Source organism: Buteo buteo, chromosome 23 (genome assembly GCF_964188355.1).
Source record: "Buteo buteo chromosome 23, bButBut1.hap1.1, whole genome shotgun sequence".
Taxonomy (NCBI): domain Eukaryota; kingdom Metazoa; phylum Chordata; class Aves; order Accipitriformes; family Accipitridae; genus Buteo; species Buteo buteo.
This window is the reverse complement of record NC_134193.1, coordinates 16,550,010-16,573,295: the sequence shown is the minus strand read 5'-3', so window position 1 is coordinate 16,573,295 and position 23,286 is coordinate 16,550,010. Positions and strand designations below refer to the sequence as shown.

Genomic DNA, 23,286 nt, shown 5'->3' with positions numbered 1-23,286 from the left:
GGTGGAAGAGGAGGGACTGCCCCGGCACAAGCCTCAAGGGCCCACAGGCTTTTCCCGGAGCCCCACGGGGCTGTGCCACCTTCCCCCAGGCCAGGCTGGCAAAGGACTGCCCAGCCCTGTTCTGCAGCAGGGGCAGGAGGAGGCTGTTCAAGCACAGCCTGGGCTAGGACACGGTGTTCGGGAACACGAGACAGCGCCAGCGGCTCCCGCCAGTTCACCTTCCCCCTGGATGGCAGGCTGTCACATCCACTGGACTGGTGCTGGGCTGCCAGCTCCCCTCTCCGGGCCTGCTCCCATCTGCAGGGAGAGGCTGGCAGGGATCTCCACTCCCAGCCACCAAGGAAATCCTAGAAGGCAAGCCAAATCCTATTCCAGGGCGCTGCATGCCAGCAGGTCCTGTCTCACCCTTCTGCTTCCTTAGCAGATACTTAAATACATTTAAAACAAGAAACAAAGCAAGAAGAATCGGTGTGAAGTACCAAAAACCTTTATTTTTCCCCCAAACCATAACAACATTTGACATTATATTGATTTCCTCATATATTTGTTATTTCTCTACGTTAGGAACCAGATACAGAAAATACAAACACGATCTGTTGAATCAAAGACGGCACAGCATTCCGTTAGAAAAAGAAACAAAAAACTAGAGGAGCAAGATAAAAATGGTGAAAAATAGTCATTCCCTCCAGCCCAAACTTTCCAAGAATCATCATCAAAATAGAGCAGTGGAAGTAGCTTCTCTTTCTAAACGCACCTCTGCTTTAAGAAAAAAGTTAGATTTATCTTTAGATTTCAAAGTAAAAAAATGTTAAACTATCTTTCAAGCAATTTTGGAAGTTTGCATAGACCCATTCCCTTTCCAAAAATATCAGCGATCTCTCTCTATAGAATCTGATATAAATCAAGTGCGCGCCTCATCTGAAGATCACCAAGCTCAATTAACTTTCAAGAAAATAAAACATGATCTCCCCTTCCCTCCCCTCCCCCCACAAAAATACGGGCTCTACCATTATTCCTTGTGTTTGAGGCAAGTTACGAGGCTCAGCCACACGTCTTGCTCACAGCTTCATCCAAATTCCTTTTTTATTTCCCAGGTTTCCACGTCTGCTCCCTCCCAATGGGGCAGGGGCGATGCAACGTGGAGCTGTGAAGGGCATCAGGCTCGGATGGTGCAGGTGGGCTGACGGACGACGCAGCTCTTGGGAGGGAAGTGGGGAGGGGGGGGGAATTTTGCGCTCATCCCCCCCCCCCCGCAGCGAGGAAGTGGCTTTTCAAGGACAAACACCTGCGACCAGGCAGTGTTTGCAGGAACTTGCCCCTGGGGACCAGCCTTGTCCACAGGGCTCAGTCACCAGAGCAAGAACTTGTTCAGCTAGAGACTAGGTGGGGTGGCAAGGGATGGGGCAGGAGGGGCGGAGGGTGAGTTTGCAGCTCCCGGGTAAGGCAGCGAGGAGGGGAGCGGGGGGGGGCCCTCTCCAGGAGGGATGTTTAGCCTAGGTGCTCTAGCGTACCTGGAGTGAGGTTTTCCCAGAGGTTCACAACAGCATGTGCAGAGTCCCGCTGCACAGCCACCAGTTTAAAAAGAAACAGCAACGACAAAATAAATAAAAAGTCAACCCCTCCTATTAAGATGAGAATGAAATACATATTCTTCAGGTCTTGGCCTGGTTTGGAATCGTCTAAAAACTGAAGCAAACATTTAAAAGGGCTTATTAACTTTCTGCAGGGGCCAAAGTGATGTGGCAATGAGGCGGGGAGGAGAGATCACGCGCCTGCTGCCCATCACACCGAGGGTCAGGACAGCACAAAGGCCTCCATTTAAAGTGCCGACCATACAAAAGAAGAAGATGGAGGAGCAACATCCTTCTCCCCCTTTTTCCATCGCTATTTCCAATTGAAACCCATTTCCTTCACCAAGTCACAACTAAGCCTATTCTTTTGGACATTCACTCAGTTTACACTGTTTTTTTTAAAAAAAAAGTTAGTAAAAAAGTTACACTGAATTTTCCAACTCTTTGCAATGGGGTTCCACCAACTAAAGGTCCAGAAACTGGGAGAGCAGAACCCACATGTTTCACCTGGCCCCTGAGACTGGAGCAGAGCCAGCTCTGCTCTCCAGGGTCAGCCAGACATGAGCAGCCCTGCTTGCCTGCATCAGAGACCCAGGGGATGCAGAGTCTTGCCAATAAAGTCCTTTTACTTGTCTAAGCCACCTCTGAATCCCCTGAGAAGGGGAACAACATAGGGAAGAACATCCCCCCTCAGCCCCCCAGGAATAAAATATCAATGACATAATAATGCAGTCAAAAAAACACCAGCCCGCTGGGTTTATAAGAAAAAAAAATTCAATAAACTTCACAACAAAAAAAAACCCAAAAACCAAAAAAACCCAAAGGAAACTAGCCAGCGGTTTGGGTCTGGAAACCGATTCACTTATATGTTCGAAGTCCAACAAGGAACAGACGGCACCGATGCCACAACGAAAAAAGTGCTCATGAGATGCAGCTTCCCGAGAGACGGCAGCAAGTCCGCAGGACAAGTGACCCCACTTCCATCACCACTGCCTTGCAGGCCCACCACCGGTCAGGGACCGCTGGGCATCGCTCGTGATGGATGGTGCAGTGGGAGCTCTGTGTGGGATCTAGAAATAGGAACAGACTGCTCCTTTCTCCCTCTGGGTCTGCTCTGGGTGCTCCAGCCCTGGCTGTGCTGCACCAGGCTGAATGACTAGGGCTGCTTTCTTATTCAAAATGAGGGGTAGGAGAGCTAAAAAGCTACATAAAGACCAGAATCTGTGGAGTCAGTAATAATGTGGAGACAAGGAAGAGATACCCTATGAGACACAGTTATCAAAAACACAAGCACTGATGTGCCAAGCTGCTGGAAGAGAAGCCAGAAACATGCCCAGGTTGGCCACAGCTATGTGATGGAGCAGGTTATGCCTCTGCCAGCCTGGGAACATGAGACCAGCTTTCTAAAAAGCTCAACTGCTTCTCCTTTTGCTTTGCTGGGAAGAGATTCCTCCCTCTGTCCCACTGCGGATTTTGTGACATGCCGAGCTGCCAGTGCCTTGGAGCAGCCGACTCTTGCCAACGGGAGCCCAGAAGGAAGCCCTGGGTTCCCAACTGCTCTCAGTGACTGCCATTGTTTTTCATGGGAACAGAAGCAAAGCAGCAGAAGTGAGCTGGGTTTTGGCCTCTTTCCTGGCTTATGTTTGCTTCTTTCAAGTCCTAGTTGGACCTGATTTCCTGAGGGGCTTCGCTGGCCCCTGAAGAGCAGCCTGACCCTCAGCTCTGCACAGCCATCTGCAGATGGGGCATGAACATCCATTGCTGTCTGAGCCTGCTTCTGCCCTCACCCTGACCTGAGCAGAGGGTCAGGCCAGGCCTGGCTTTTTGGCAGAGTCCCAGGGAGAGAAAAAGGCAAGCAATTCTCCCTTTCCTGCAGACACGCAGCATCCCAAGAACAGGACAGGATGCTCACCAGCCTGCTAGCGAGTGCCAAACTTACCCAGACTAAATGAAGAAGAGATCACCATTAAAAATCACCAGCAAGTGTGAAAGAGCTTTTGTTCTAGACAGACTCAAAAGATCCAATACTTTTTCCCTACATTAAACCAAACCAAGGTGTTGTCTGTACCCCCTTCTTACCCTAATCCAAATTTAATTCCCTTTGAAGGGAAAGGGTGAAAAAGATCCATATCCTATACGTGGTCTGTCCAAATACAGAAAGAAACCTCTTGACTTTAAGAGAGAAACTGTCAAAACAGAGTAAACAGCTGTATAGCTTTGCCACACTGCCTAGCACCCTCCCCATACAGCCATCCCTAGCTAGCAGGGAAAAAAAAAAAAAAAAAATCAAGGCCCTTTCATTCCTTGTTTCTCCTTCTGCCAAATTCCCTTTTCCTGTAGCTCATCTGCATGCATTCTGGCCACAGAGACCACAATAAATCCTTTTTTTTTCCCCCCTCCTTAAAAAAAACAGGCTTTACAATAACTAAGAATTTGGACAACAACGTGATCAGTTACAAGTCTTTCCTTGCGTGAATGGGACAAGTGTGTGCCTGTGCATGTGCACGCACACTTGTGTCAGAGGAGGGCACGTTCCCAGCCATGCCCAGGAGTGTGCCATTGCTCCGAGTGCACGACCGCTGAGTGCTACTACAGTACACCGGCGAAAGAGGAAAGGGCACTACACAGAAATAGCTTATTGGCTGAGAGTCTCTGTACAGGAAGGGCTGCAAGCACAGCCTGCTGATGGCCCACGGCTGGAGTCTGCATAGATCCTCGTTTGCAATTCAGCTGCCAGGAGAATCTATAAGTGGGAGCTGAAAGGGACCGACATCTCTGCCACACACTGCAAGGAAAAGAGGCAGCTAAAGTGTCAAACAACTGCAGAAACCAAACCCAAAGAAGAGCAATTGAAAGATCAACCAGAAAACAGTTTGAAGCCTTGTCAGAAGAGTTCACTCGCCACAGAGCAGGTAAAAATGGCTGTTGTGGCTAATGCAGCAGAAAACACCCATTCTACCTTTGAAGGCAGAGACAGTGGCTTCTCCCCAGCCCCAAAAGGAACCAGCTCAGGCATAGATCCCTGCTGACAGGGCAAGAAAGGCCAACCAGCACCAATTCCCTTACTGGCCCAGGCCAAGAGAGGCAATTGTTAATCACCACCACAACAGAGAGACCACTGCAGTCAACTGCATCCTGCTCTGGCCCAGGGGAGGGTGATCAGATAACCAGATTCTTTTCACAGTCCAAGAAGGGCAGTTCCCTTCCTGAGCCAAAAAAAAAAAAAAAAGAAAAAAAGGCTTTGTATTCCAAGCTCCAACAGTGACTATTTGCTGAATCAGTCCAGCGAACAGGGATTATGCTCCTGGAACAGCAAGTAGAAGCCTCCTCCAGGTAAAATCTGGAACCTCTAAAGTGCTCCTGCTAATGCTGAAAGATGAACACTGCCCTTCCATGCCCAGCAGTAGAAGGGCGTAATGCAGTTAGTGGTATAATAAGCACTAGCATTTAACCGTTTATCAACTCCCATCTGGATTGCGGTAGTTTTCTGAAATGCACTTTTGGGAGATATTTCCTATGAGAAGAGGATGTTTGGGGATTTCAGGGTAGGAAGGTGAAGTGCACACCATAGCATACCTTGTTCAGTAAAACCGTTGCCTTGGAAGGTGATGTTCCCTTGCAGAGTCAATGGAATAAAGCATCCTGCAAGTGGCCATTTCACCATGTCACCAACAAGCAGCTCTTGGTTTGGTTAGAATGGCTTCCCCCTCCCCCAGTGGTTTGAAGAGTTCACAGTGGTATAACCCAATGTTCTGGGTAGACAGAAGCTGAGAAGTCCCCTGTTGCAAGTGAATGGGTGGAGTGAGGGATGCAGATGAGCAACATCCTCTAGGACTAAGGATAAACCCAACAGACACCTTGCGTCTGATCAGAAACAGGGGGAAGGCAGGCACTGGAAGAACTGGGAAGCAGAGAAGGGTAATGCCAACGCAGGGAAAGTGCATGATCTGGAGTGGTCTCGGAGTAGTTCTGCAGTGCAAACATATGGGGAGGGGCGTGGAGAAATCCCTTCTGGAATGCTGCATGAAGAGAGGTAAAGGTTGGCATCCATGTGGCAGCGGACTGGGTAGGGGGCCTGTTTCCAGCAGCTCTACCCTGTTCTTCACATTTAGTGGGTTTCAATCACCACTGGCTCGTAAACTCCAGATGAGACCCTGGAGTGGCAGAGGGGAAGAAGACAAGAAAGCCAGGTTATTTTCCCCAGCCACTTAGAGCAAGCAAGTTCTTACTCAGAGCTCTCCACTTACAAACATCGCCCTCTAACCCTGCACAAAATACTGAAAATAACGAGTCAGTCTGGCAAGAAGTCAACCCTCATAACACAAAACAGACAGCTACGTGGCAAGCTAACACTAAAGCATTTGAAAGAGCTGGGTGTAACACATGAATCCTTCTAAAGGACAGAGGAAAGGGGGGGAGCATCCTGCGCAAAAAGCCAGTGTTCCTGGCTTTGCTGTGCTCCCAATTTTGTCACCAACTTGACACATCTTTGCATTACCATTATTGCTCAAAAGGTGCTGTAAAGGCTCAAACGCAACTAGCCAAGACACTGTGCTAAGAGCTATTGTGGCAAGAAAAAGTTTTATTTATTCAGAAGTCTTTCATGAGAGAACAAGCCCTCTACGACGATGGAGGAGGCAGGGAAAAGGGACAATAAACCAGGCTGCTGCAGTTCTGCTGCAGGCCAGCAGGAGGCAAAGCTCCCTGCCTTCACTCGGGCACAGGAGCAAACAGGAACCAACCTCTACCATTTTGTCCTTTTACTCCTTACTTCTGTTCTTGGATCTTACTACTAGGATCACATTATCCCCCTGAGCTCCTGCTGAGAACTGCATTCATACTCCAGTGCAGCTATAGCCTGTCACCAAAGGGATCCCAGGGGTGTTAATGTGGGAATAAAGCCACCATGTAGCACATGATGTTTAGAAATCTCTCCTGCAGCAAAAGGTGAAAGCTTCCTGGGTACAAAGACCTCACTAATCTCTCTGGAGCCCCTCTGTCTGCCAGTCTTTCAGGAAGCCTACCTGTTTCCCAGCTGAATACCACTCAATGTAGTTGTTCCATCTCTGCTCACAAACAACCTCAGGTTACTGTCTGCAGATAGAAAAGGAAGCAAGACATCAAAATCCAGAACTACCAACAGCTGCCAGGTGCTCCCCTCCCAGACACATTCCACAACGGTCAGCACAGGAACAAGTGTGTTTCTGTGAATGCATGTGCACACTTTCTGCTGTTCCCACAGTAAGAGTCCCTGGGAACTCCTCTTCTTGTTCTGAAAGGGAGCCTCATATACAAATCAATGACGGCATTAAGCTTTGGAAGAGTAAATGCAGAGAAATTAATTCAGTGATACTCCTCCAGCTTCTTCTTTTAAGGCAATTCCGTTGATGCAAGTTCTTGGTCAGCTTAAACACATCTGAACAGATGAGATGTGGAACCTCATGCTGCTTTTGTAGGCTCACTGGAGGACAAACTCTGCCTGTTCTACTGGTGAGAGGTGACTACATTCAGTCTAGTTTTAACCCATGTTGAGCGAGGTGTAAATCCCCACATGATAAGAGTGTTGCCATGTGCGATGATTTAAGGTCACCAATGGTAAACTATAGAAGCACAAATAAGAAGCCAGGCTCAAGTTTAAAACTTATCAGAAAACCTCAACTAAATGAAAAAGATTGATTTCTAGGCTAAACCGGAAAATTAAAACAAATGCAGCAATATTATTAGTTTTCTCTTAACAGGTGCTGTGACTGCAATAGAGAAAACCCCTTCGTAGGCTCTCAGACAGACCTGATCACCAGCACACTGTGACCCGTCTTTCTTCCCATCTTTTTGCAGAGATGTGCTGTTTCCCCTCCAGTTGTGCTCTCCTACTTTAATAAATACTCTTGGGCAGACCCTGGAAAAAGGCCACCAGAGCAGTACAGACAACTGATGTAACTGATTTCCACTGTGCTGAATAATCAGTATTTTTCCCCTCTCATCCTGTATGTTTGAGCTACTGTTCAACCTCTGCTGTAGTGTGTAGAACAGCAGCAAGCGCTATTTGTTAATGGATGCACAGCTCTCAAATCCACATGGTTTGTTTATCTACCATAGAAACACCCAGCAAGCACTGAAAGTAAATTGCTATCAAAAGGGGAATGGAGTCCATGGCAGATCAGATTTGACTGTAAAAGCTTGGCAGCCTTGCTAAAGGAACAGCCAAGATGTCCCCTTTGAGACTCCTCCTCTCACCTTCAGTATTGCTGACATCTGTGAAGTCCTGACTCTGCATTATTTTCTCCACGATATCATCAGCATCGATCCTGGTGTCATCCACGCGGGTTGGGTGACTCTCCACTGAATCCTTTTTCCTCCTGGGGAGGAAAAACAAAGGGAAAACTTACTTAGCTTTTCAAGACAAGACTTTCATTTACTGCCCTGCTTCTCTTGGCAATAGCTTCCTTCTCGGCAGCTACAATCCAATCTACCACTGCATGAAGACAAAGGAGTAGATTCTGTCTCACCTTCCCGTAGGAGGGGCTTTGCTCCACAGTTACTTACCGGGAGGGTCTATCCAGCAGAAGGGCTGGTCGGGGGGGGCGAGGTGGCTTTTCTAGTTTGTGGTCCCGCTCTCCCTCAGGACATTCCACCGTCATACTCAGCCCTCCGGACGCACTGCTGCTGGTGGAGGTATTTCGGCGATGGGTCAAGTCAGACATACTAGAAGAACGGGAGTGCTCCGTGCTGTAGCCTGCAAACACAGAGCGATTACAAACCAGATCTTTTCCCCTTCCTGGCAGCACAGTTAACAGGCAGGGCAGCTTTAGGCCAGCATTTCTGTCCCCATATACAGAGATTTAGACATACATCTATGAGCTCATCTGCAGAGACTAAACAGGATACTGATATTACAGAGCAGGGCAAGAGAGATGGCTGCAAATCACTCTCACAAGAGCTTGCTGAAGGAAAGAAAATGGATAGGGCCAGTGCTGGCAGAGCTGTGTAGATCAATGGTTACCGGAGATCTTGGACTGCTGGCTGGCGTAGCTGGAGTTCCGCGAGTGCCCCGAGTGGAAGACTTCCTCTGGGCTGGACAGGTTCTGATCCGGTTCTTCTGGGACACCTGCCAAGGAACAACAGGGCACTCCACTTAGACCAAAACCAAGCCAGCACATTGCCCACTGATCACCTTGGACTGGAGGCTGATCTTGGGATGCTAGATCATGGAAAGGGCAAGTCTGTTGGCAGACCCCTGCTGTGCAGGCTAGCACAGAGCTTAGAAGCAGCTGGGGAGTAGGGAAGACAACAATGAGCTTCTCTGTCAAGTTTATCACTAATTCTACCATCCAGCACCTGAATTTACAAGCATCTCTGGGGGCTTGAAGGATCTGGTAGTGTCTGAAGCTATCCATAGTTAAAAGCATTAAGGTAAGACCAAGAAAGCATCAAATGGCCACTGGCAGTAAAGTATTACAACCTCCGTTTGGGTGCTTCTCCTGTTACTACCTTTTCCCTTCTGTTACTTGTGAGAGAGCCCATGCCATTTAAATCACATCTGAATTTGATATAGAAACCTCAGCATAACCTCTGCTCCTTTGCTATTGCCCCGCTTGTCTCTCTTGCAGGAAGCTTATCCAGAAGTTTAAGTGTAATGTGTTAGCCAGCTTTTTAAGAAGAGCACTTGCACAGTGTTCTAAGTCACTGAGGTGATGAGACTAGAGTGCTATTTTGGTGCAGTGTATCCGCCTGCACATTTGAAATGTGCTGGGAAGAAAAAAAGCTATGGGAAAATGCAGTGCCCTTGAAAACGGGCTCATACAGAAGCCAAAGAACTCTGCATCAGCAGCTGGAACAAGGCCATTAGACCTCAAACCAACCTCTAAAACCTTCAGAGGAACTTTTCTAGAAGGTAAGTCTGAGCAACAGAATAGCTGAGTGGAGAACAGTGTTGTCATTGAACACAATAGAAAGCAGGGATGAGTGCAATGCATGAATTATTAAGTCCCCAGTAAAAAGAACAAATTGCTTTATCTCCACTAACAGAAATATGCATGTGCCAAAGATTTATCCTTCCTCTCCTCAGTTGCTCTTAATAGATGGTTTTGTTTTTCTCAATTTTCTTAATGAGCAGAGGGGTGAGGATGGGTGCGGGAAAACATGAAAAATTAAAGAGTTTCTGCGCTTGCAACTGCTGAGAAAAAAAAAAAAAAGAGTGTCCAGGCACAGCCAAGCATTGCATGGCTCCAGGACAGGCATTCATACCCGAGCTGAGAATGGCATTTCTTGGCTTGGTCTGACGCAGAGAGCCAATCGTGGCTGAACTGGTGCTGCTGCTGCTTGTGGTTCCCTCACCCTTACAGGTCAGCTGCAGGGTAGAGTCCTGTCCCGGTATGGTGATGGATTTGGCGGTAGAAGGAGGCCTGTAATCAGAAGTGAAGAAGGTTACAAACTGCCAGGCAGGGACCGGGAATCACCCCAGGGCACTGGCAATTCCCACTCTGCTCTATCAAGAGGGTTCCCCCGCCTGCCCCTACCCTTTGTGGTCGGGGGAAACTGGCAGCCCTCTGTGACTAGAGGCACTAGTGACATTGGATTTTGTTTTCCTACATGCGAGACTCAGGTCTTCCCTACCTTGTACTGCATCTGGACTGCATTACAAGAAAAAGCAAGTTTCTGAGGTAAATTAAGGCAAAAAGAGACCATTCAATCATTTATACAGGAAAACAGGCTCAAAGCCTGCACTATCTATCCTCTAGAAGACCATCCAGAGCTGCCCTTTTCCCTCAACACGTGTCCAGTGACCAGTTGGCTTCACAACAGCCAGTTTGCTGTTGTCCAGCTCTCAATTCCAGCATCCTTTCATTACACCTTTCTGATTTGGGTCAAAAAGAAACCTTTTATCCCAGCAACCCTGTCCCCCCCTAGAAGAGTACTTTTACAACTATCAGATAACCTTTCTATTTTTTAACTGACGACTAAACTCCTTTTCAGTGAGAAGAAAGTGTTTTTCCAGCTACCAAAATTATTTTTCTGGTTATTCTGTGTGCTCCCAACATCCCTTTGTAAATGCTGACTGCAAGGTAGAGTTGCAAGTGCCTAGAGTCCCCTCCCATCCTCCAGAAGTGTTTCTGGGTGGAAGCCACGGCATGTGCATTGTGGCAAAGTGAATATTCCTGTTAGAGCCCTAACCTCCCTGTAGCCTGAAGTCTGAACTGGAATTAATGGATCATATTATGCTTTTTAAGTGAGGAGTCAGAAAGAACAACTTTTATTTGTCTCACTTGAAGCTCTGAGGGAAGATGCTACATGAGAGGACCTTTGCAGTATTTTGGAAGAAAGAATAAAGTGCTGAGAATATTTTACATGTGTATAAAGGTTTCAGGAAACCCACAGTATGCCTTCACCAGGAAAAAACCCTCCCTAATCACGTTATCAGTGATTTACATGTACCCAGGTACTTTTGGGACTTTCCTTCATAGGTTAATAAGGCCTTTACAGCCTTAATCAAGCAAACGGTTCCTGCACCAGCTGTTAGAGCAGCCTGTCAGCTCAGGCTACTCAGCCCCCCTCTACGACATCCAGGAGGAGAAGGTTCATCTGAGTGCTGCAGAAAGTCAGTGCTCGGAAGTGATTTCCCAGCACAGTTTGATTCCTGCCTAATCCTCTAATGAGTGCCATTTCTCAAAAGCTCTACTGATCAAGGACTATTCTACATGCAAAGCTTCCATTTTTAGACATTTGCACATAGTCAACGTATAAGGAAAAAATGGGAATGACTGCAGATATCCTTTAAGAAAATTAGGAGGTTTGACTTTCAGACTGACCCTATTTATATTAAACGGATACTTATATCCAATTCTGTATTGTTTTCAGGCACTCTAACAGTGGGATTTGCTTCCATAGTGAAGGAGCAACAGGTATTTTTGTGAGACATATTATTGCCAGACATCCTAGCACCCTAGATTTAAAACATCTGTTACTGTTATAGTTATGGTTTAAGACATCCAAAACTTCTTTATAACACTTCCTTCTGAAGCAGAAATTTTTCAGAATCAGATGACACTGCATTTAGGGTTTGAAAGTCTCAGGAAATGCTGCAGCACTATGAAAAGCCATTCACAAAATAAACCTACCAAAAATTATGCAGCATTTTATAACAAGAATGCAAGCTAATTTATACACTTCAAGCTAGCTCCTAAAATTAGACCTTTCAGCCCAGAATACCACTGCTACAAGAGATGGCCTCAAGATAAAGCTTTCTTCTCTCATACTGTTGGGATTCAACACAAAATATTTCTAGCAGCACATGGCAATCCTGCTGTGTACAGTCACACACCTTACAGCACACTATGGCAGGCTGGCTTGGATTGCAGAGTCTTGCAACGCTATACTGCAGTATGAAGGTACATGTTGTCAGTATATTTGTTAGCTGATCCCCCAACAATTCTTCAAGCAACAACACTGCTCTATAGCTTAACTGTACTTATTCCTTCCTATCATAATGCACTAAAAAAAAGTACGACTGCAATTTCTCTGCTAATTAATATAAATTGTGAACCTGGGTCCCCGTAGAAGAAAAGGAGAATTGAAATGTTTCAGCCTTGCAGTATTTTTGTTGCTGTTTCAGTTCAAGATCTTTATCCTGCGTGATATGTGCTGAAGTGTGCTCATTTCCAAGACTGTTAAGACTGTTTTCTTCACGGACCTTTCCCTTCTCAGAGGTCAGTGAAGATTTAAGAAATTCTATCCTTCACGCAAAACATGGAGTTTGTTATCAATGTCCACTGGTTTCCAAAACCTAACTGACACTAGCAGAGAAAATACTGTGCACAACCAATAACCAAGCTGGGAAAACCAGAGCAGAGAACAAACCAATTAACAGCACAGGCTGACTACGCTTGTACTGGCTGATTCAACAGTGCAGACCATCAGTTTCAAGTTTTCCTCTGTACTTTCCAATGTCAAGGGCATCTTTTCCCCCCTCCCCATTAATTTTAGTCTCCAACAGAGAACTGCAAAAGGACCAGGTGTCCTAGTCTGCCCAGAACAGGGTGAGCACCCAGAAACTCACGTTTTGAAGCAGGGGTCCCCCGAAAGCAGGGACATTCCGATCGTGACCTGGAGAGGGGGGACAAGCACATCATTAGCCATACTGCAGTGAGCTTCTCACTTCACAACAGCCAGGAGGTCAAGGGCTAGGTGTAAAGATTAGCAAGACCTAGTTCCTTTCCAAAGGAAATCAATTTCAGGGATTCAGCGAGGTATTTTCCTCCCTACCCCAAATCACTGGCATCACTAACTCCAAGCTGCAGTGGCTCAGCAGGACACCAGCCTGGCCACCCTGATAAAGCACTTAGAACTTTTTTCCCTCCTCCTGTTCATGGTTTCTTTGATGACAAAAACGCTAACAAGGGTCATCGCTTGGCCAAATGGATGCCAAGATATCAAAGGGCAACTTTGTGAAGGGAAGCTTCCCAAATCAGAGTAGCAGCATAAAAGCAAAACCCTGTCTCCGTACATAACAGGACCTTCTCACAGGCCTGGCACTGCACTCTGGCTGTGATCTTTCCGAATTCAATAGTAGGATTTCCACTGTGGCAGTACTAGCTGCCATACCTTTAGGATGGAGTTGTCCTGCCGGGTGTTCTTAGTATCATATCCTTCCAGCAAGCAGCAACGTACAGTGGATCCAGAGCCCGCAAATTCTGCCAGATTTAGATCAGCAAAGCCCAGCTGTAGCCAAGAAAACAATGGAGGGGAAGGGGAGAGAACAAAAATTACTCAATAAAGGGATACACGCCGTCACACAGACCAAAGGAAGAGAGCACATCTGTGAACAAGGGCAGAAACAGGAGGCAGTACACACAGAGTTGTGGCTGTGAAGACCCCCTACTCTTGAGGATGGGCAGGGTCACATTCCTAATCCCAAGCCAGGCGGACACTTGGAGACCTTCAGGAAGCCAGCCCCACATGGAGGAAGGACGTACAGTAGTGGTGCTGGCCAGGACAGTGTTAACCAGCCCGCAGCCATTGCATAACCAAGGACATGGAAGGCACTAGGTCAACGATGTGGAAAAAACAGAATCACACATACGTAAACATAATAAGGCACTCTTTGTATCAGGCCATCCCAGAATGCAGTGGAGCATGTGAACCAGGAGATGAAAGGATATTGTTACAGAGGAAAGTGACACCGTCCTGAAAAACAAAACTGAGACTTTCAACACAGCAATCTGGAAGTCCAGAGCTGTGCAGCAGTACATGTGCCTCACCCCACAGATGCAGCTCCTGGGCTGTGGAACTCCCAGAGCAGTTTCCTCGACACTGCTACGATTTAACTAGCAAGTGGTATGTTTGACAGGCAGAGGGGAAGAGAAATATTTGGAGAGGTTTAGTTGTGAGCTCTCTAAACCTTCTCTAAGAAAGGGGAAGCAAATAGGGAAGGTGACAGAAAGTTGAAGGTCACAGGCAAATTCCAAGAGGGTACTGATGCCTCTAGAGTAGACAAACACAATGAAGAGTACTTTTGTTCTTCTGCTCCAATTCCTGATGTATTAATACAGTGTTTCAATGAAAAGTTACAGCTTCTTCTATGCAGAGCTTTAGCAATGAAAGTCAGTTGTGTCTCATCTAATCTGATCAGGAAGAGATGCCGTACCCCACATTTGGCCAAACCATCCAAGCATGGAAAGTTTGCATCACTTCAACATACAGGTCAGCTTCCATGAGAACACGGAGAGAAGGTGGAGAAGCAGCAGCTCAGACCTAGCTGTTATCCTGTGCATTGCAATACATTTCTCCTGCCCCGGTGCTGACAGCCAGATGATACAACGGAAGAGAGAGCAACAAACAGTAACACCATCCTAAGGAAACATGTTGCTCTGTCAATTGTGGAAGCTGATAGGGAGTCACAGCATAAACCACAGTCACTGCCATACGAACCCTGGCTCCCACTGTTTCAAATCAGAAGTCTAAACCACAGTCTGCACAAGATATATGATTCAGGGGAAGACAGCAGCAAGATTAGCATAGCTGCTTCCTCCATCCCATTCTCAAAGGGGAACAAGAGCTGATGGCAAAGGAAAAAAAAAAGTGTGGGATAGAGCAGGAACCTTTCTTCAGCAAAAAAAGGAAGGGGAAAAAAAACCCCTAACTTTTCTCCCTCTTTTCTCCTTTCTTAAGAATTCCCTTAACACAAGTGTTTCTCCAGCCCTTGCTGTAGATGTTCCTTCGTCTCTTCTAGCCAAGGGCTATACTGCTTGCTGAATATTCACCGATAAGAAAAAAACAGTGAATTTTTATCTCTTGGAGATAAACAGGACAGGAGAAAGCCACAGAGAGAGCTGCAATCCATCACTGTGGCAAAACTGGAGGACAGAGGAAACATGGCACGACCACACCAGCAGAACAACACGGCACAGGAGTGACCCAGACCCAGATCCCTCTTCCTCCACCACAGCACTAACTTTTCCGAGAGGATCAACATTGGAGGACAGTACGGGAGAACCCTCCGGCGACCCATACAGTGTGCTGAGGTCAGAAGCTCTTCTCAGGAAGCAGACTCCCAGTATATAGAGGAAGGATCCCTTAACAAAAGGATGTTTTCAGATGTAACCTCTCAGAATAATTTCCTCAGTTTTCCAGCCAGCTGATAGTGTTTCTTCCAGCTTGGGGAAAGAGTTTCTGCTTTATCAGACCTTCCTGTTGGCTTCCGCTCTATAACCCCTGACACTGAAGTGACATTAACGTCACACCAAAAGGTGTGCGAGTCGATGGAATCTCTGTCTTGAGCACAAGTAGCTCCACCACCCTCAGTCCCTGCTGAAGGGCGTCCAGGTAAAGAGGGAATTCACAAGTTGCATTTCCTCTACATTTGCTGCCATAATTTGAGGAGTTTTCAGCTGAATGAACATAGTTTAAAAAGGTAAGGACTCATTGTTTAGAATGGGAAAACAGTTGCATGGACATACACCACAGACTTCTGTTAGAAACAGCAGGAAAACCAAGTCAGTCAGTTCTGCCATGAGGACCTGCCTAAAACAAGCCCAGTCCATAGGGCAAGATTGCAAGGCTTAATCACCCTGTCTGGTGTAACATCCTCGCTTCTGAGCTGCCGAAATGCTCGCGTCATCTTCTGTTGAATTCTAGGAGAACGCGTCTCTCTTCTTCCCAGGAGACCAAGCAAGATACCAGCCCAAGAGATGACAAGTACTCGAGCTTTGGTGTCCAATTCTGGGCTGGCGCAACTAGGTCTCTTTCAAAATGTCATTACACACAACTGGAGACTGAGTAAAAGGGAAGTAAGTTAGAACATGGCCTGAATAAGAGCCCAGGTTAACTCCACCATGGAGACATGCCTTCAGGCTTCCTTTAATTCTGCATTTCCAAATACTGTGGGAAGCTTGAGGATGGACACTATGGGAGGAACAGGCTGATGCATTTACTTTGTCTCAGAGGCATGTCTCTTCTTCCAGCTATGCTGCTCTCCCCTGACAGGCAGCTCTGCAGAATGGAGGAATAACCTCCCCCCAGTGTGAATTTAGTGAAAGAGAAACTGATGGCCCGAGAGACCATGTCCTAATTAGCAACAAAAAAGGAACAGTGTGGGAGGCAACATTGCCCTCTATCACACAGCGCAGCAGTACAGTGCAGTTCACCCTTCAAAGCCAGTTGCCTCCATGGTCTCAGGAAGGGTTATCGATTAGAAGAAATTCTTACAAGGTTGCGTGTGACCTGAACATCTGTTTATTAGAAACTAGCAGCAGTGACTCATTTTCAAACAAACATGGTTTCAGGCTCTGCGCGAGCTCAACTTCTAAGCCAACATTGTTTCTTGATCCAGCACAAAGAGGAGAAGGGGGTGGCCCATTGTCTCTCCCATAGCACAGGCAAGAAAATGGGGAGGAACAAACCAAAACTAACACCCCTGCTGATCTGTTTGGTTTTTGCCTCAGGGTCTCCTGTGCTTTGGTAGGTAGTGATTTCTGCTGTAGGTTTCTGCCTGCACTTGCGAGGCAGTGAGGTGTCTACCCTAGCCACAGCTGGTTGCTGTGTTCTGGAGAACAGAACTGGAGTCTGTGTTTCTTTATTAGCAAGACGTTGCCAGAAGCCAGAGAGTTCACATCTGACTCAGAACTTCCCCAAAGTTTGAGGACATGCAGATCATCTTCCCAACCCCCTTCTCAAATCCACATCCAGTACAATCTGGATCCTCTCCCAGCAAGTCAATTTTTTCGGGAAATCACTTAACTCAAGCTTAAACTAAGAACTAATGACCATCTCTCCAAATTGCTTCACGCAGCAGCCACTGGTTTCTAATGGGTGTAAAGCACTAACAGACCACCGTCACTCTGCCACATTTGCCTTTTCTGTGGTCTTACCTTTGAGTAGGTTTTTCCGCCCTTCAGCTCCTATAATGACAGACAAAACAAACAGGAAAAGCAGCTGTTATATGTGCCAGGGAAACATGGGGAAAGTCATTACTCAGTCCTGGAATTTGCTCTCAGGATTTCACAAACCTCTGTGTCTCTCAACAGTTACTACCACCGTGGTCACTCCTACCCTCTGTCAAGCACCCTTGCTGGAGAGAGAGGCTCTGTTCGAGTCACATCCTGGCCCAAACAATCCTTCCTTCCCACTACTGTTCATGCAATTCTTGCTGCCAAAAAAGCAGCTAATAACGCACACCAGTACACTGGTGGTACTACCTGCCAGAAGCAGAAGCTAGATGCTCACCTTACGGACAGATACTCGGCAGATGCAGGGGTCCAGGAGTCCTGTGGCTGGGTTGGCACTCATTTTACACACAAAGGTGAATTTCTTTTTCCAGCGGACACAGTTTTCCTGAACTTCCTCTCTATGAGAATGCAAAAAAAAAAAAAAAAAGGGAAAAAAAAATTCTTCAAATAAAGGTACAAAGCCAAATCAATTCCAACTATTAAGTATCTTTTCTAATGACTGGCAACCTAGCCTGTAAAAATCCTCTACAACACAGCTTGGTCCACACCACCTGAAACTGCACCACACAAAGGTGTTACGTTAGCAGCAAGCTTTTCACTAGTCAATACACGTAAAATCCACCTAGGTTACGGGAAGACTAATCATCTCATCAACAGAATTTGCCTTTAAAACTCTCACAAACTCTCTGACATTTCCTGCTTAGCCGGTTTAGCTCATTCACCGTCCAGCCTGGACAGAGCCAACCTCCATAACTGAATTGGGCTGAAGATTCACAAGCTTATCTTCCCACAATATGCCTGTTTTGTATAACCTCTGTACAGCAAACGTGCTATGTGTCCTGGACGGCTTGTCCTTCCCAGGCAGCCATCCTGCTTCTTATGCTGGGGTTAAGCCAGTGAGGACAGCCAGCTCAAAGGAGGACAAAAATGCACATGGAAATGCTCCTGGGTGCACGCAAATAGGACCATGCCAAGCAAACACTATGCTTCAAATCATGAGGGGGTTTCAGACCGTAAAGCAGTCCCAGCCAGGGAGGAGGTGGTTTTCCTTGCACAGCCCCTCACCAGCCTACCCTGATCTCCAGGGTGAGTGGAGAAGCACATGGCTCCAACATAGCCTGAGCCCCAGGAGGAAGAGAAGTCTTCCCAAGCGCAGCAATTGCTTCAGGTTTAGCTTTGGCTTTTGCAGAGCCCTCAGGGGAAGCTGGATTTTACCCTTCAAAGGAGGCCGGCTCAAAGGAGCCTGGAAACGAGGTGTGTGGGTCCTTCCACAGGGCTCTGGTTCCCCACTGATCCTCTACAGGACCTGATCCGTTTATGGCTCAGAGCTTGGCCCTTAGCCAATTAAGTTCTCAAAGTAATGAGGCCAGGGGGAGGGAAGGGAAGGCACTTGTGACAGCTATGACCTAGCAAGTTTGCATCTCACTCTTATCTCTCCTCTTAGCACAGGACAAAGGGGCAAGGGCACCTGATAAACTGTTTGCTTTAGCAGGGAAAGGGAGGCTTCCCACCATCTGACCCAGGGCATGGTGGGAGCCAAAGAGATCGGTGGCAAAGGGGAGAACGATCAGTCTTGGTACTACCTCAACTCTCCTGGGAAGGACGGGGCAGAAGCCAGTGCACAGCCCAACAAACCCTTCTGCAACCTTGAGTTGAGCCCAACAGGACAGGCACCAGGGACTGGATGCTGACCCAGGAGGTCCCCACTAGTCCTCTGAGCTATTTTGTGGGACCTGAATGTGCTGGCCAAGGCAAACACAGAAAACAGAAAAGGGGTAGCTGACAAATAACTGAAACCTGTAATCCTCTGTAATGTAAGATAAGGGCTGATCATCCCTGTTTAAAACATTGGATAACAGAGGGCAGCAATTCCTTCAAGGGAGTGAACTTAAACTCCTTCCAGACAGAACTAAGGCTAGCTACTGAAGTCATTGAAAAGTGAGACATCTAAGTGCCGAAAATACCTTTGAATCTGAGATTAATTCAAGATGAGATCTGGTTCTCATTGCTCCACTCAACTCACTCCAGCTCCTTCAAACAGGAGAGGAAACACTTCCAGAGGGATTAAAAAGGCTTTGCCTGTAATAAGATATTCACTGAGCCAGCCAAATTAGGAAAGTTAAATTTCAGACGTGAGGTGCCTTAAACCTGACTTAATAGTAGGTATCTTAAATGACCTAAAGGAAGGAAAACTCAGATACAGATGAAAAAAGGAATTCAATACAATATAAAAACACCTGCAAACACACATGCTTCAGAAACACAAGGAAGGTATATGGGATGCAGAAAGCATCAACTATTTTAGCAGCATAAGTCGTCCTTAAAAAGGAACCTCTATTTTCTAGAGAGCAAGGCTAATGCTAATTCTGCTAATGACACCAGAGCTTCAAGCTGAATGCTGGAAGGCAGCTACAAGTGAATGATCCTCAGATCAGACAGGTACAACAGCACATTGCTGCGAATCAATTCACAAATGCGGCTCAGAGCTCCAACTCCTGTCACAAGTGAATATTTAAGTGACTAAGCTCCAGCTCCCAAATGCCCATCACATGCGCCTCCCTCCCCACAGCTGCTTCATCAGTAGGATCGGCAAGAACTGCTCTAGCATGTGAGTTTCCTTACTCATGAGTTCTCACTCATATTACAATGCAGCTATGATTAAGCATCTGCTGGATGCTGCTAAATCCAATGAAGGCTAATTACTTCAAAAAGTGGCAAAAAGTACTGATTAGTAATAAAGAGCTCCTTCATAGCTAATTTGCTGTTAGCATAAGCTCTGCTAACAGACATTCTGCTTCTTATTAAGGATGTATGTTGGCTTTCCAAAACTGCTGTAGATACCACACGGCGCAAGGGATTAGGAAAAGGATTTGTGGGGGGGGTTATGTTACCCACAGCACCGCGAACACGAACCCGAGCTGCAGGTGCAGGCATAGCTTGGGGCTTTTTATGTCTTCGGAATAGTCTGCACAGGGCGGAAAGGAGTTTACAAGATAAAATGCAGAGCTGCTTTCCAGTCACAAGTTTCACAATCATTCAACAATTACTTTCTTTTTTACTTTGAAGAGTGGCTTTTAAAGGTGGGGGCTGGGTCTGTATCATTAGACAAGCAAATGGCAGCACTATTGTTTCGAACCAAATTCTAAAAAATTAGTTCCACATTTCCAAAAGATGGCATGTGGGGAACCGATGGGCTTTGTCTATCCACCTCCCATCAAGCTATCGTTAGGCTAGTAATTAGAGAAAACTAAAATAGGGAAAGAAGTGGACTCTGATGAGGAGCAGTTTTGTATTTAGCCCTAGAATATTCTCTGATGTACAATTAGGAACCATCACAGAGAAACCAAAACACACAAGAAGCCTGGTGAGGGCTGCACTGAGAGAGGCGTTTCCTTCCATCCTAATCACAAGGCACCTAAAACCAAAGCAGAAACTAACAGCTTAAAACCAGAAGTGTCTAATTTTAAGTTTTACTCTGTATTTGGAGAGCTAGAAATAGATCAGACCAATGCCTGGTACTAGGTGCTAATTCAACTGGTCTTCAGAAGTTTTATTTTAAAAAAGCTGTCTGTACCATTTTGCAAAACGACTCCCAGCAGGTTGAATCCCTGCCAAGCTAAGCTTTGCCCTCTTCTGACTTGAGACTTATTCAGAGCTGTGTAATTACTCTTCCAGACCTAAATATACCTCTTCAGAATACATCAATTCAACCCTGCAGCAGCTTTTGTGAAAAGTGGAGAGCTTCCAGAAAGAGCTTCTCGGGGTCTTCCAACCCTGGAGCTGCTATCTATCTCCAGCTCCTTGACCAGCCAGAAGGGACAGTCTGCTGCATCCCCCAGCCACCATCCTATACCCTGAGAGAAGATTTACCAGAAAAAGAGCAATTAGATGTTTCACCATAGCACGGTATGAATCCAAGTAATGCAAGTGATGCACAGCAGCAACCCACCAGTTTACCTACTTTTACAGATGTAGCAGTGTGCTCAGTGAAGCCACCAAAACCTCTTTGGGTTTGGATCTCACGCACAGCCTTACTGCAGCTCTGGAGACAGGCCGAGGAACATGCGATGAACAGATATTAGAGAAGAGATGTTTACCAACTGTGATTTTAGTGCCATAGACAGAGTAGCACTGTTACAGAAAGCCACAAAGCTCACTATGAATGCAAGTTAGCTGAAACAAACACTTCTAGAAAAAGGCCATGCATACAACCCGTGCTATCTTGGGCTACTGTGGGCCTCTCTCCCACATGAAAACCTAGCTAATGAAGAGAGATTAAAACTTCTATTTACAGACTCAAAGCTGAATTGCACCCAACTGGGTATCATGCTTCAAATGCACAACCCGCTGAAACAGTTTTGAATTGCTGAAACATTTAGAAAAGCAGATGTTTCACTCTTTATGGCGGTAGTCACACGTAAGAGTTAAAAGTACAAAACATCATAAAAAGGCCACAGGCTTACTGGGAGGGCAACGACAACAAAAAATAGTTTTCTAATGCCGAACGTTTCAGTAGAGCAATGTGTCTCAGTCTGATGTTTCATGCACGGGAGCAGATGTGAGAAAACCTCAGGCTAAATGAGACAGTATAAAGATAAGCACACACAAAGAGCTACTTATTCAGATTTCCTCCTCCTCATCTACACAAAGGGGGAAGGCAAGCTTTCCTATTTCTGATGCCCAATCCACATGCTCACTGTCCCCCCTTCTCAGAGATGTGGATCTGTGTCAGACCCTTCAAGCAGAACTAATCCTGCTGCTTGCTCACAGCAGACTGTACTCCCCATCTTCCTCACTGGTTCACCACTGCACGCAGGGGCGCAACATCACTGAAGCAGCATCTCAATCTGATTAGGCACAAGAAAGATAACACCATTTTAAAGAGGCCACGGAGCCAAGTCCCAGCTCAGATCCATTTAAGCGTGGTGGATTGAAAAGCAGCCCTTGAAGCAGCCACTGCAGCCGTGGGTCTTTTGGGGAGGAAGGTAACACAACCTCAGGGATGCAGGTACAATCACCTCAACCACAAAGGGAGGAAAAGAAAAGAAAAAATCAAGTTATTTCAGCAGATTCCATCTGAAGGGCATCTTCTACAGCATTTCTTTATACAGGTCTGCTTTCAGCTGCAGAGAGCCACCATTAAGACAGCCTCATCTATTCCCCAGCACTTCCAGCGGCTGAATTAGAACAGGATCACTGACACTCGTTAGCTTGGCAAAGTCTGGAACAATCATGAGTTACGCTCCAGAGAAGATAGTTACTATTTTAACCAGGTTATTTAGTGCAAAGCTGCACGAGAGACCTTTGGTAAGGGCAAGGAAAAAGTCCCTGAAAAACATTTTCAAAACTGACTTTCTAAGATGCCCAGGTCAGTAACCAATATTCACACCACTGTGCTCACAGCACGCGAAAATTTATACCATCCTACAGACACAGGAGGTCCTGCTACAAACAGAGGACCTAATCACTACCTATAAAGCATAGAAAATACAAAGGTGGGTGAACATATATATATAAATAAAGCAAGCCTTCATTTAGCCATTAGCTGTTTTAGATACACGATGCAGAATCTGTAGGTATCCTCAAATAACGGGCTTAGGACAGGGCACTTCACTGCAGCACATATATTATTAAAGACAACTGCAGCTCCAAGGCTTTGCCATCCAGATGCCTGACAAAGAAAAGGAGAGAAATCAACAGCAAACAAGATACACCATCGGCAGACAGCGCACCAAACAGCAGCGTGGGAACGTATCACACTAGTAAAAGCTTAAAGCTGTCATCTTCTTTATCTCGTCAAGCTCATGCAGGCCAAACACAGGTATAAAGCAGAAGCAAACAGGATGCAGCAATAGGTGCTGGGAAGTTCAGTGGAAACATATCCCAAGAATGAGAGATAACACACCATATTCCTTGGGGAATACAGGATCATAAAAACCCATCTGGATACACAATGCATGGAAATCCAAGGCAGTTTAACCTGGATGCATAGAAGTGCTTTATAGCAAGTTATTTACATGGAGGGGTTTTGCCTTCCCCAAGCAGAAGGAACAGAAAGGGCTGCAAGCAGCTCTCTACAATAAAGTTACTCTGTTTTGACTGGGCTTACATCACTGACCAGAACAACTGCCAACCCAAAGAGCTGGACATCTCCCCCACCGCAAACAACCCTGTATTCTCCAGCTGACAAGTGCTGGTTGTTGTATAGTAGACATTAGCAGTTATGATGGAAAAATGGCTCAGAGACAGATGATGCAGACTGTGTTACTCAGAGA

General features: G+C 46.3%; 1 protein-coding gene across 5 annotated transcripts in view; it reads right to left on the bottom strand.

The window, feature by feature from the left end:
• Positions 1 to 471: 471 nt before the first annotated feature.
• Positions 472 to 23,286, bottom strand: part of EEIG1 (estrogen-induced osteoclastogenesis regulator 1) — a 38,550-nt gene continuing 15,735 nt past the window's right edge. For 4 of the 5 annotated variants that reach the window (XM_075056046.1, XM_075056048.1, XM_075056047.1 and 1 more), the window contains 10 exons: positions 17,289 to 17,409; positions 16,934 to 16,963; positions 13,170 to 13,286; positions 12,625 to 12,671; positions 9,816 to 9,973; positions 8,572 to 8,676; positions 8,115 to 8,304; positions 7,806 to 7,927; positions 6,596 to 6,665; positions 472 to 5,725 (listed from right to left, as the gene is read on the bottom strand). In XM_075056046.1, the coding sequence (XP_074912147.1) occupies positions 5,680 to 5,725; positions 6,596 to 6,665; positions 7,806 to 7,927; positions 8,115 to 8,304; positions 8,572 to 8,676; positions 9,816 to 9,973; positions 12,625 to 12,671; positions 13,170 to 13,286; positions 16,934 to 16,963; positions 17,289 to 17,409 (1,006 nt within the window). In that variant the 3' untranslated portion in view covers positions 472 to 5,679. The remainder of the gene's footprint in view (positions 5,726 to 6,595; positions 6,666 to 7,805; positions 7,928 to 8,114; positions 8,305 to 8,571; positions 8,677 to 9,815; positions 9,974 to 12,624; positions 12,672 to 13,169; positions 13,287 to 16,933; positions 16,964 to 17,288; positions 17,410 to 23,286) is intronic. The other variant, XM_075056049.1, reaches the window with a different exon arrangement.